The sequence below is a fragment of the Tenrec ecaudatus genome, chromosome 1, assembly GCF_050624435.1.
Source record: "Tenrec ecaudatus isolate mTenEca1 chromosome 1, mTenEca1.hap1, whole genome shotgun sequence".
Classification (NCBI taxonomy): Eukaryota; Metazoa; Chordata; class Mammalia; order Afrosoricida; family Tenrecidae; genus Tenrec; species Tenrec ecaudatus.
The window spans coordinates 15,660,877-15,672,683 of record NC_134530.1 but is presented as its reverse complement, the minus strand read 5'-3'; the positions used below and the strand labels follow the sequence as shown (position 1 = coordinate 15,672,683).

At 49.8% G+C, this 11,807-nt stretch overlaps 1 protein-coding gene across 1 annotated transcript; it reads right to left on the bottom strand.

Moving 5' to 3' along the window:
* Positions 1 to 315: 315 nt before the first annotated feature.
* Positions 316 to 6,539, bottom strand: LOC142445202 (calcium-independent mitochondrial carrier protein SCaMC-3L-like). Its single transcript, XM_075546845.1, has 7 exons — positions 6,426 to 6,539; positions 5,064 to 5,219; positions 4,600 to 4,752; positions 4,330 to 4,434; positions 1,948 to 2,115; positions 1,703 to 1,850; positions 316 to 488 (listed from the first exon to the last, which is right to left on the bottom strand). The coding sequence occupies exons 1-7, from the start codon at positions 6,537 to 6,539 to the stop codon at positions 316 to 318; spliced, it is 1,017 nt and encodes a 338-aa protein (XP_075402960.1).
* Positions 6,540 to 11,807: the final 5,268 nt, after the last annotated feature.

Sequence of the window (11,807 nt, the reverse complement as noted above, 5' to 3'; positions counted from 1 at the left end):
ACCCTTTCACCCAAAGTTCATATACTCCTGGGGAGATGGCAGTTCTCTCCAAAGCCCCTCACCTGCATGACGTTGTTGGGTTGGTTCCTGGGCCTGTGCCAGTGCATGTCAGGGAACTGGCCACCAGTCTGCCAACAGCGGTTTCCACCACATGCTGGCCTTCTACTCCTGCTCCTGGAGTTTTCAGGCACCTCCATGGACACAATCATGTCCTCCCTAGGAGAGCCTGTCAGGAGGAGCGGGTGTCACATCATGTACTGTTGAAGGTACTGTCCCCACCTAATCACCCCTATCTACCTGTGGTCTGGCTCTCACCTAAACTCCCAGGGTGCTTTTCATTGTTGTATAGACCGTGCAGCTGATGGCCACAGCCGGGATAACTTTTAATAGAGTGGGTGTTAGGCCTCGGAAGAGCCCCGGCCAGCCCTGCTCAGCCACGATGTCTCTGAAAATGGCCCGCATGCTGGGCTTTGAGCCCTCCACAGTATCTATGAGGAATGAGGCCAAGTTATTACACATAGAATAAAGGAAGTGGGGGTGTTGGGGTGCTGATAGGAAAAGCCTGGAATCTGGAATGTTACAGAGGAAATAAGCTAGTGTGGAGGCGGCAACAAAAGACTTCATTCAGGGTGTTTTCAGGCGCTCGTGTAGGGAAAGGGTTTCTGGACAATTCCCCTGAAAGTGGTGACTGTGGTGAGGATGCCTATGTTTGGCTAGGGCCTTGGGCATGTGTTCAGGGGGCTTGTGGAGAGAGGCTTTGTCAAGGTCAGGGAGTGAGCTCTGGTCTGTTTTGAGAGTTTCAGATGGGTTGGGTTGTGGTGATTAAGGTAGTTGGGGAATTAGATCTGAGGAGTTGTTTTGGGGACACTGGTGAGGAGGAGCTGATAAAGGTGAAGTGAGCCCAGTTGGCCCAGTGCGTTGAGTCTAGTCTGCTCCGCTCAAAGCCAGCCGTGTGTACCCACCAGTGCCTCTCAGGGAAAAAGACAAGGCTGTCTACTCCCATAATGGTTGAGGTACAATCCCAGACACCCACAATGGCATTCCACCCCATCTCCTAGGGTTCCCGAGTCAGTGTCAAGTGATGAATGCTGAAGCTCTCTGCTCCCGTGAGGATGGACAACTTCAGAGACCTTAAGGAGTCATTCTGCTCTGTCCATTTGGGTCAATGTGAATCTCCGGATAGAATGTATGGTGCAGGTGTGACATGAGTCTATTTGAGCAAGCTGGCCTCTTTGGGGGTGTGAGTCCTGTGTCCTGGGGTCCCTGCGTGGTCTATCCTTGGGAAATTGGCTCAGCTGCTAATTGGAAGTTTGAAGTCCACCGATATATGCTAGGGAAGGAAGGCCTAGAGATGCCCTTCCCCAAACGGGGCCCTTGAAACACCCCCGGGTTTCCCAACTTCCCTCTGACACGGGAATGTGTAAGTTGGCCACCATCTCCTCAGCAAGTGTTGTGTCACAAGGTCAGGAGGAAAACATGCACGGGGTGGGGGCGGGGTCGAGGTGTGTGTCACCCAGGACTAGATCACCTTTGGGACTGAGGGAAAATGGCACAGGATGTTAAGATTTTTGGGGAAGTATGAGTTCTAGGCATTTGGATGGCAGCCTAAGAGGTCAGGGCCAAGTAAGGAGAATGGGGGTGTGGGATGTGCTGAGGGCATTTGGTGGGGCCACAAAGTGGGTCTCATCAGGGGCAGGCAGACCTTTTGCTTGGAGCTTGGTCCTTAATAGCGTCAGGGGATAGCTAGCCATCTGGCCACACACTGTGGACACCGTCTGTGTGTAGATGTTGTAAGCCTGGCTGTGTTCTTCGTTATCCCCTCTGCTCTTTACCCGTATGTTGTTCATCATCTGCAAGGGGTAGGGGTCCAGAGAAGGCTCAGAATTGGCCCTAGTCCTGGGCCACGTCAATGCCGCCTACAGCAACCTCACCCCCACCTCTGCCAACCTTATTGACAGCCAGGTCAGTGCAGGCATACGGTATGATGCCTAGCATGTTGGGCGCATAACCCCTATAGAACGCGGCCGGGCCTTCGCGGCGAAGAATCTGGCCGACGCAGTCCCGTAGGCCATCGTACTGTCCTGTGCGTCCCAGCGTGACGCGGGTCTTCAGCACCTGTGGAGGCAGGGAGGCCAGGGAGCTCCTGTCAGTAGTCTCATGGGGGACTCATGCCCTGTCCCTGTGCAAGGAGCCCTGTTGGCACAGCTCAACAACGGGGTGGGCCTCCAGGCCCTCAGAGGTCGGTGAGACTGTCCACGGTCGTCAAGGGGACACTGGTGAGGAGGGTCCTCAGAACCCCTCTGGGCATCCCTGTTCTGGGGCCCGGAGAAGTGCAGTGAGTGGGACATATGGGGCTAAGTGCCCTGGAGCCAGCCCTGCCTCAAATCAAACACCCGCCCCAGTGAAACAGACACTCACTCTCCAGGTTTGTTAACCTCATCTGTCAGGAGGCAACCCCCCAGGGTTTTATACATGAGTGTGGCAAGTAGATGGCCAGCCCTTGCTTCCTGGTTTATCCGGTACAAGAGTTGTGCCCAATTTTACTTTGCTTTCTACCCCCTTTCAGAACAAAATCATGACCCGCTGGCAATGCAACAATTTACTACTAAAGCCAATGGTACCACATAATGTGTAGGGATCTGTTTCTGCAGCCTCACTGGGTCTTCTCAGCACGCCTCCCTCCGTGCTCCCTCCAGGCTCAAGCCCACCCACTCTGGGAAGCTTTGGTCTAGAAGCTCTGCTGAAACCATTCCCGTCCCGTGCCAGCCTTCCTGACTGAAGGGTGGTAACTGTGCCTCAGGTGTACTGTCTGGGATTGTATCCCCAGCCATATCTGGTCTCGTCAACTACACGCTGGACACCAGAAACACAAAATAATTGATGTTCACGCTCCCTGAACCACACCAGCTGTGTCCCCACATTCATATGAACACATGAGCAGAGGCAGGAAGACCGCAGGGTTTAAAACCAGGGAAGTTGTGCTTCAACGTCGGATCCCCTCCCTGTCTTCAGGATTCCATCCTGTGTGCAGACAGTGATCCCAGATGCTGGGCGATGCCAACAAGTACGTGGAATCAGGAGCCGAGCAAGGCCATTGAGCAGCCTGCCGGGTGCCAAGGACACAGCCTTGCTGGCTGGGAGGAAAGTTGACTGGAAGTACTTACCAATGAAGATCAAAGACTACAGCCGTCAGGATGGATGGCACCCCAACTCAGAGGAAACCAACGACCTCAGAACTGGACCAAGAAACAACAGAGTGACGCAAAGAGCAAAGAGCAAAGCAGTCAAGGGTTTCCGTCTGGCTCAGATCTGCCACTAGCTCCCACTGGAGCCACAATCAGGCACTCAAGGGACAGGCTGCCTTGGGCACTTGTGCAACATCCCTCTTGAGAAGTGTCCAAGAGCCACAATGCCACAGGCAGGACTCAGCTGGAAGCCATGGTGACGTCATATGCACGTAACAGTTGGGCAATCAGTCTATGCCTAAGAAAGACGGTATTGGCAAGAACAGTATCTGGACGATGGGATCCCCGAAGGAGGAGCCCGGCTTAGGGCAATGCCAGCAGAGGCTTCTGAGATGTGAGGACAGCAAGACTTTGGCTGAGTGACCAGGAGACCCAGTGGTGATAAAAAAAGATGTTCTGGTTGCGAAAGGAGGAGGTCAGTAAAACACAAGGGCCAGCTTCCCAGAGATGGATTAACAGTATCCCCAAAGGGCACTGAGTGTCTCTGTCCGAGCAGTGTTCCCTGCTGTCATGCGAGTGCTTCCTGTGAGGTGCTGGGGACTCGGTTCTGACTCACAGGGACTCAGTGGAGCAGCAGGAACCAACCCAATCGTACATCATCTTAACTGTGCTTCTGATGTTTCTGCCGGGGTTGCAGCCACTGTATCCACCCATCTCCTTGTGGGTCCTGCTCACTGGACAGGAACATGGCCAAAGTCTGGGAGCCAAAGTCTCGCCATCCTTGCCTCTCAGAGCATTCTGGCAGATCTGGGAGTTCATTTGACAGTCCGGGGAACCGACCACATCCCTCACCAGCACCATCGTTCAAGGGCATCGATGCTTCTTCAGTCTTTCTCAGTCAAAGTCCAGCTGTCACGTGCATAGGAGGTGCCCAAGAATGCCATGGCCAGGTTACCTAGCATCACAGCCAATCTGACAGTAACCACCAACCAAATGGAGCCGGCAGATCATGTGGCGGGTCCTGGTGAGGGTCGAACACGGTGCTTTGTGCAGGATGCCTGGGGCACACGAGTCATTGCGCAGTAGGTAGGGGCTGCAGTCGCTTCATTGTGCGAGGCCGTCCACTGAGCAGGCTCTCACTTACCTCCAAGGGGTTGATGAGCGTCTGGGAAACGGCCACCGCCAGAGACCCCGCCAAGACATCCTCCTGGAAGATGGGGTTTGAGGACTCCCCGAAGTGAGCTTTACACTGCGGGCCCGAGCGAGGAGAGAGGAAGGTGAGCACAGCTCCGGGGCCTTCCAGCCTCAAGCCCACCTTGGAGAGGGCCTGAGGACTCGGACAGGAGACAGAGGGCTGGGAAGGCGGGCTCGTGTGATCCGGAGGGCGGGGCTGTAGACACCTATCACTTCCTACCTCTTCGAAGACCAGAAACTTGATCCCATACTCAATAGCGATCTTGAGCACGTTTATACCATTGCCGCGCCACAGTGAGCGGAAGCCTCCCTCCTGGATCAGGCTCCGTAACCCCCCCAGCAGGTTCATAAGGTGTTTTTTGGAAGAGTAAACCTGAGGGTGGAAAAGACCTGACCCTTGGACAAACCCCTCCCCGATGCCCTCTCCATTCTCAACCCAGCCCCACCTGCAGCTCCCAGCTCCTCGGATCTGGGTGCAGCCAGCGCCAATGAAAAAATCAGGCTTCCCCCGTCACTCCAAGCTTCCCCCTCACCTCTGGGCTCCATTTCTCGCCCTTGTCCCCATCCACCAAAACCACAATCTCCTTCCTGTATCCCCAACAATACCCTAGAGCCCCACCCTGAAACCGGGAAAGCCCCGCCCACTAATGCCCATTGGCTGCAGTGGAGGCCCCACGCCCACACCTGCATGTGCACTCGGGTCCGGTCCAGAGGGGCGGTGCTGGTGCGGGACACGGTTCCCGCGACGGCTCCAGAGAGCAGAATCTTCCACCAGGCCCCCTCCTTGTTCATCCTTGCGTCCCCCATGGGGACCATCAGGACTTCTCCATTATCCAACAGCTGTGGGCCAGATAGAGATCCCCACCCAATGTCATGGGCTCTCATCTCCTTGCCCAGGTCGGAAGCTCATGCCAATCCATTCTGCTTGGTTCGGGACACTGGGTTCGCCTAGAGAGGCTTAGGAATTGAGGTATTCTACCCAAGAGATACTCGTGGCAACTCTTAACCAGCGTCTTAATTGCGGTAGGTAAGCAACCCACTGCTCGCCCAATGGTCAGCAGTCCACATCAACCAGCAAGAGAAGACAGATGTGACAGACGCATTCTCCTGCGTGGAGTCTTTCAGGGCTGAGCAGACTGGAAGCCTACAGAGGACCAGGCCAAACCCAGCCAAACCCACTGTCATCGGGCCAACTCCGACCAACAGTTGCCCTACCCGCAGAGTAGAACTGCCCTGGCAAGTTCCCGAGTGGGTCGATCTTTTTTGAATGATAATTTAAAATTTTCTTGATTTGGGAGTTTTTTGAGATGGCCCACCTTTGTGTGATAGTCGGCCTTTTCTGTCTTGCCTCACATTCTCAACATGCTGTCAACCACCACACTTGTGAGAGGGGCCCTGATGGCCTCCCGGGGGTCATGCATTTGGTCTGCTAACCAGGAAGTCAGCAGTGACTAATCCCAGCCCTCCACACGCTCCACAGAAAGATGAGGCTTTCTACTCCCTTAAAGCGCTCCAGTCTCCGGACACCAAGGGGAACTTCTGCCAAGTCCTGTAGGGTCACTGTGAGTCAGCAGGGATTTATGGCAGTGAGTTTCCGACATGAGTGCAGCGAGGTTTCTGAGCCCATCTCTTTTGAGCTCTAAGAGACCACATGAAGCATAAATGGATGAAAAAGGAGACAGGGAGAGAGAGAGAGAGAGAGAGAGAGATAACTCTGAATTTGAACTCCTAACTGGGTTCCTTGGTGGTGTCACAGGTTATGTGTTGAACTGTTAACAGTAAGGTCAGTTGTTCCTCCTCACCAGCCCTTTTTTAAAGAGAATGTTGAGGCTGCCTGCTCTCTGAAAGCCCGCTAGCCTCAGAAACCCCCTCTGCCCCATAGGCTCATTCTGTGTTGGAGGAATGCCCTCGGCCTCCTAACTGTGAGAGAATAGGTCGGTGCCTGACTGGCAAAGCCCCCCTTTTGACACGGACCTAGGGAGCTAAAGGCAGGGCACAGGCTGCTTTCGCCCTCCCCCACAATGTGTGCTGAGTCCCCAGTCTTACCTGCTGGTAGGTGGCAGGCTTTTGCTTGTGGTCAGCCACCTGGCTGAACACAGGCCCGGGAAGGAGAGTGTTCGGGGGATTCCAGTCCTGGGAGAGTGATGGGGGCGGGGGCATGATGCGAGGCGGTGGGGACGGACGCGGGGCTGGATTTTCGGGGAATAAAAATGTCGTGAATCTTTGCAATTGGGTGTTTGCCCAAGAGCAACGCTGTTGCTTCTTGTCAGGTAGAGTCGCCATTGTCGTCTCAAAGTAAGAGCCGTCTGCAGGGCCTTAAGTCCTCCTGGAGCCAGTGAGGTCACAGAGGTCCTTGTGAGCCCCTGGTGTGTGGCAGGAAAGCCCACAGCCCCAGCTGAGAGCCACCCCGCGGCGGCAAGCCCACCAGGCCCCAAGGGTGCTCACATCGCTCTCCGGAAGGGCTGGTGGCTTGAAGCCTCACACTTTAGGTTCACAGGTGAACCCTTGCCCACGTGCCCGATCGGGGCCCCTACCTGGCGCCCCAAACCTACTAATGTGTTACAGGGAAAACAAACCCATAAATAGGGTTGTCAGACTGGCCCGCTGCGCCCCCAGCGGTAGCGAGTAGAACTGTGCTTTAAAGGACTTTCTTGTAGGTCTCTGGGCAGAAGCAGATCTCCAGGCTTGTCTCCCTGCCCACTTTGGGGCTCGTCCCCCAACCTGGAGTCCGGCCCCACGCATGGCGTCCTCACTGGTTCCCGAGGAGGAAGTATGGCACAGGATTTTGTCCATGGGAACCGGTCAAAGCCTGGTTTATTCACTGAAAAGTGCCCGGTTTGAAAGTACCGAGAGGCGAGTTACAGAAGTGAAGGCTAGGCCACCCCGTTTCTGACAGCTTGAAGAGCTACATGGTGGTGAAGCGCACCTGCTGCTGATTTTTAGGCTAGCTGCTCCCCGCAGTTTTTCTGTCCGACAAGGACTGTCACAGCGACCTGACCGGGGCAAGGTGGTTTGCAGATGGATGGAAGTGGCTGCTGGGATGGGGGGTTGGCGTAGTCACCAGCTCTTTCATCATCTTTCAGACATGGATCGCAAGGACTTTCTACCAAAGCCCCTCTTCCCGGTGGCCTCAATGCCAGCGAGTTCACTGCTGGACCCGCCCAAGGATGTTGGCTCCTCCCTTTACTTCCTGTTTAGAGATGTAGAACAAGCAAATCAGTTCTGTGAGAAGCATGCTCAGATTGTGAGGAGTTATCTCATTTATTTTGGACTTACTAACAAGAGGGACCAGTAGCTGGGAAAGGATGACATGTTAGGTGTAGGAAAGAAAGCAGTAAGAAAGTGACCCCAGCGAGAGGACTGGAAAACTGGATGCAAGAGTCCAGTGTCCACAAACTGTGAGAATGCACAGGCCCGGCTCGGGCCTTCTTCTTTTGTACCCGAGGTTCCTATGGATTGGAACTCACTCCCAGAACTTGAAATCAACAAGCCATGGAAAACAAAAGCTGATGCGTTCATGGCATAAAAGCTGACTGGGGAAGGCATCGTTTATATTTCGACTTATGCTTATTGTTTTTGTAAAATCTATGAGAAAAGCTCACAGAGCTGTGGATCACTTTCTTCCCAAGCATATTTTATTCCTTAACCCATTCGATGTGTTTCTAGTTGGCCTTAGGGAGATCATATAGCACTGTTGTGCAAAGATGAAGCCTACATGCCCCACACTTGGAGGCCAAGATGGAAATATCCACAACGACCATGAGCTCCCTTGGGAGGAAGATGGCCCAGACATTAGAGAACACCGGCATGCTATCAGGAACTTGGCCTCACGGAAGGTGTCGGGCAGGTTTTTGGCCAGGTACGCCAGGTATCCCAGGACACTGTAGAAGGGAAGGTGAGAATCCTGAGTGTGTGTCTATGTTTACAAAAGGACTTCACAAACAGAAGTGAGTTGGAGTGAGCCCTCTGTACTGCTATGTGGACTGATTAGCTGTCATATCACATATATATAAAAATTCAAAAGAATCCATGTTTTGCTTCCCTAGAGAACCCTCTCTAACACAATCAAGTCAAGGTTTGAGCCAGAACTGTGAAAACGGGCACAGTGAAGACAACATTGAAGGTGATTTGAATGAGGCTGTGTTGTGACAGTCAATGAGGTGTAAGTGGCAAAGGATGCAATGGAGGAGGGAGAGGGGCAGGACAAAACTGAGCCATCCAGAGACTCCTCTAGCCAGATAAGAAGTGAGATTAGCTCAGTTTTGCTTTTTTTTTTTTCAGTTTATCTGCGTTTGATTATACATTCTCCTCACTGGGAACAAAAAACAATCAAAGCAGCAAATATGCTTCCATTTCTGACAGATTCCTATGAATCCTGGGTAATAGCTTGTGCTACACACCGAGTGTGACATCCATAAGAAGAGAGCGATTGATAATAGTTCACTTGGGTTGTAAGAATGAATCATATTACCTTAGACAGCACTACTATTGGATAACATGCATTGGATTCTGTTGAGAGATCCTGCCTCAAAAGGGCCCAAGTGATCCTAACTCATAATGACCCTAAACACCAAAGGAAAACAGCCCCAGAGCTAGCAATTCCAAGAACTGCTTCTGGTGGAACCAGTGTAGGTTACTACGACGAACCATTTGGGTAGTAGGCAGAGCTTAACTGTTGCTTCACCTCAATTATAATGTATAGAAAGTACTTTTCAAATCCCCTGATGAATTTGATCATCATGGATGCACACAGACAGGTCTAAACAAAATGAAGATCTATCATTTTGATGAAAGTTAAATATAATACAATTTCTTTGCTGACATTAGGCCAAAGGAGCAAAGATGACTGAACCCTCTGCTGACTGACATATTGGATGGCCATAACTATTCTCCAGCTGTCCCATGTCACTACCCCCTGGACAGCACACAAAGCCACTTTGGTAAGCATCCTGCCTCTGAGTAGGTCATTGCTTCATTTGTCTCTTTCCACCATCCAGGTAGATGGCATGGATAGACTACACTCCTCACCACCACGTGATCACCTCCATCACCCATGACGTGAAAATCCCATTCCATGTGACCTAGGCCATCTGAGATCTTATCCTTCATGATCATTAACCTAATCATAAGACTATAGGTCTCTCAGGTGTATCAGACACCCCAATACTTCCCTTTACCTTAATCTCTACCCCAACCTGACATCATAAAAGACCACAAGGTAGTAAATAATATATGACTGGACACTGCCCCCAACTGCTCAAAACTTCTCTGCTCCTCAGAGTCCTGATTTCCGCCAAAGACAAGAGATCGATCCAGCCATCTTCTGTTGGCATGGCTGTTGCTCTGTGTTCTAACACTCCTATAACCTCTCCCTCTTTGTGCTGTGCACTATTCTTATAATAAATCCTTAATAAGACTTCTTAAACAACTGTGGGACAAGTAATGACGAGGGAGAAATATGATTATTTTCTCTCTTTGCTTTCCATTGACTTTCTGTGTCCTCTAGTGGCAACATCTCATCAATCCACAAGTTAATGTCCACATCAGAGTCAAAGCTGATGGACAAAGCTTAGAACACAAGCAGACATAAAATAACGACCCTGAGCTTCTTACTGTGCATTATTTTTCCTGTTTGTATTTTGAATACTTTTTTCTCTGGTCCACAAGAGAGAAAAACAGGATAGGCAAAGAACTCCTTGAGAAGAAAAACGAAGCTGGTGGTCTTGCAGTATCTCACCTCAAAACCTACTATAAAGCCATTGTTGTCACCCCAGCCAGGTATTCGTGCAGTGACAGGTACTTATTCGATAGGAAACTTGAATATAATGAATTAATGAGAATGGAGGAGGATATCTGGGGAAAGGTAGGTGAGAATGGTCACATCACTGGAGGGACATCATGCATCAGCGACAATTGCTTGTACATGAAGTCGTTACTGGATAAATGAGTGTTTTGATGTGGATGTTCTCAACAAGGAAGAAACATTTTTGAAAAGGACAAGAAAGATATATCTAGGCAACTTCTTCCACTGTTACCTGCAGTGATTTCACCAGGGAAGAGGGAGAGCCAGGCTCTGGAACGACCTCATGCTGGTCTGTATCCATCTATACTGAGGAGATAGAAGTTCTTCTAATGTGCTGAGGATGGTAGAATCAGAAAAGACAGTGTGGCAGTTAGTTAAAAATTTCCTTTGGGTTTTCTTGTAAGTCCCCAAAAAGAGGATCCTGTGAGAGCCAAAAAGGTTGCTGACCATGCCCTAGATGATCCACAATAGCACTAAAGACCACTGACACCAAGCTCGCCCTAAACGTATGACCCATGGTCTGTAGAATTGATCTTGTGATCAACACAGCAAATGGGAACCAATTATCCCATTTCCCATCAATTTTGCAAATGACAAAATTATCTAGAAAATTAAGGAACATAAAGAAGAACTAAGCAATACAATCAACTTGATCTCTTAGACACAAGAAGGACAACTTCACCCAACAAAACACATTATACCTTTTCTTTTTTTTAGTACACATGAAGCCTACTCCAGATTTGGTCACATTTAATGCCATAAAGCATAGATAAGCATAGACTCAAAAATCAAAGGATGGGGAAAACATACCAAGCTATCAGTAATCACAAGTAAAATATAGTAGCACTATTAATCTCTGACAAAATAGACATCTAGATTAATGATATAATAAATGACAAATAGGGTCACTATTCAATTATGAAAGCCTTAACTGACCAAGAAACCATAACTTTCATGAACATAAAAGCACCAAATGAAAAAGCATAAATACATATTCATCAAATTCTTACAGAAATGAAGAGAAAAATAGATCAAATTATACCATCCTGGGAGACTTCAATACTTCACTTTCAACCAAAGACTGATCAACTCTAAAGAATACCAGCCAAAATACAGGGGAAACCGACAAAGTTGATCTCAGGTATATCGAGAAAAGCTCACCCACAGCAATTCCATTCACTATCTCTCTGGCATTTATGGTAGCTATTCCACAACAGGTCATATTTTAGGTCATGAAAGAAGCATCGGTAAATTAAAAAAAACATTGATGTACTACAAACCATCATGTCAATCGCAATGCCATAAATTTAGAAATCAACCAGAGAATGATTAACTCCAAACCTTAGAATACATGGAAATTGAAAATAAAATACTGGGAACTACTGAAAATGAATGATTTATGCACATCAAACCATTTCATGCAAACAGTCAACAGAGGACCCCTAGATTGGGAAAAAGTACTCAGTGATAATACATTAGATAAAGGGATAATCCCCCAAATCTACAGAAAGTTACAACATCTTAAGTTAATGCCATTAATCACCGTCGACACAATTTGAAATATGAAGATACTACAAACAGTTTTCAGCTTACAATGGTGTAAAGTCAGAATTATGTCAAGCACA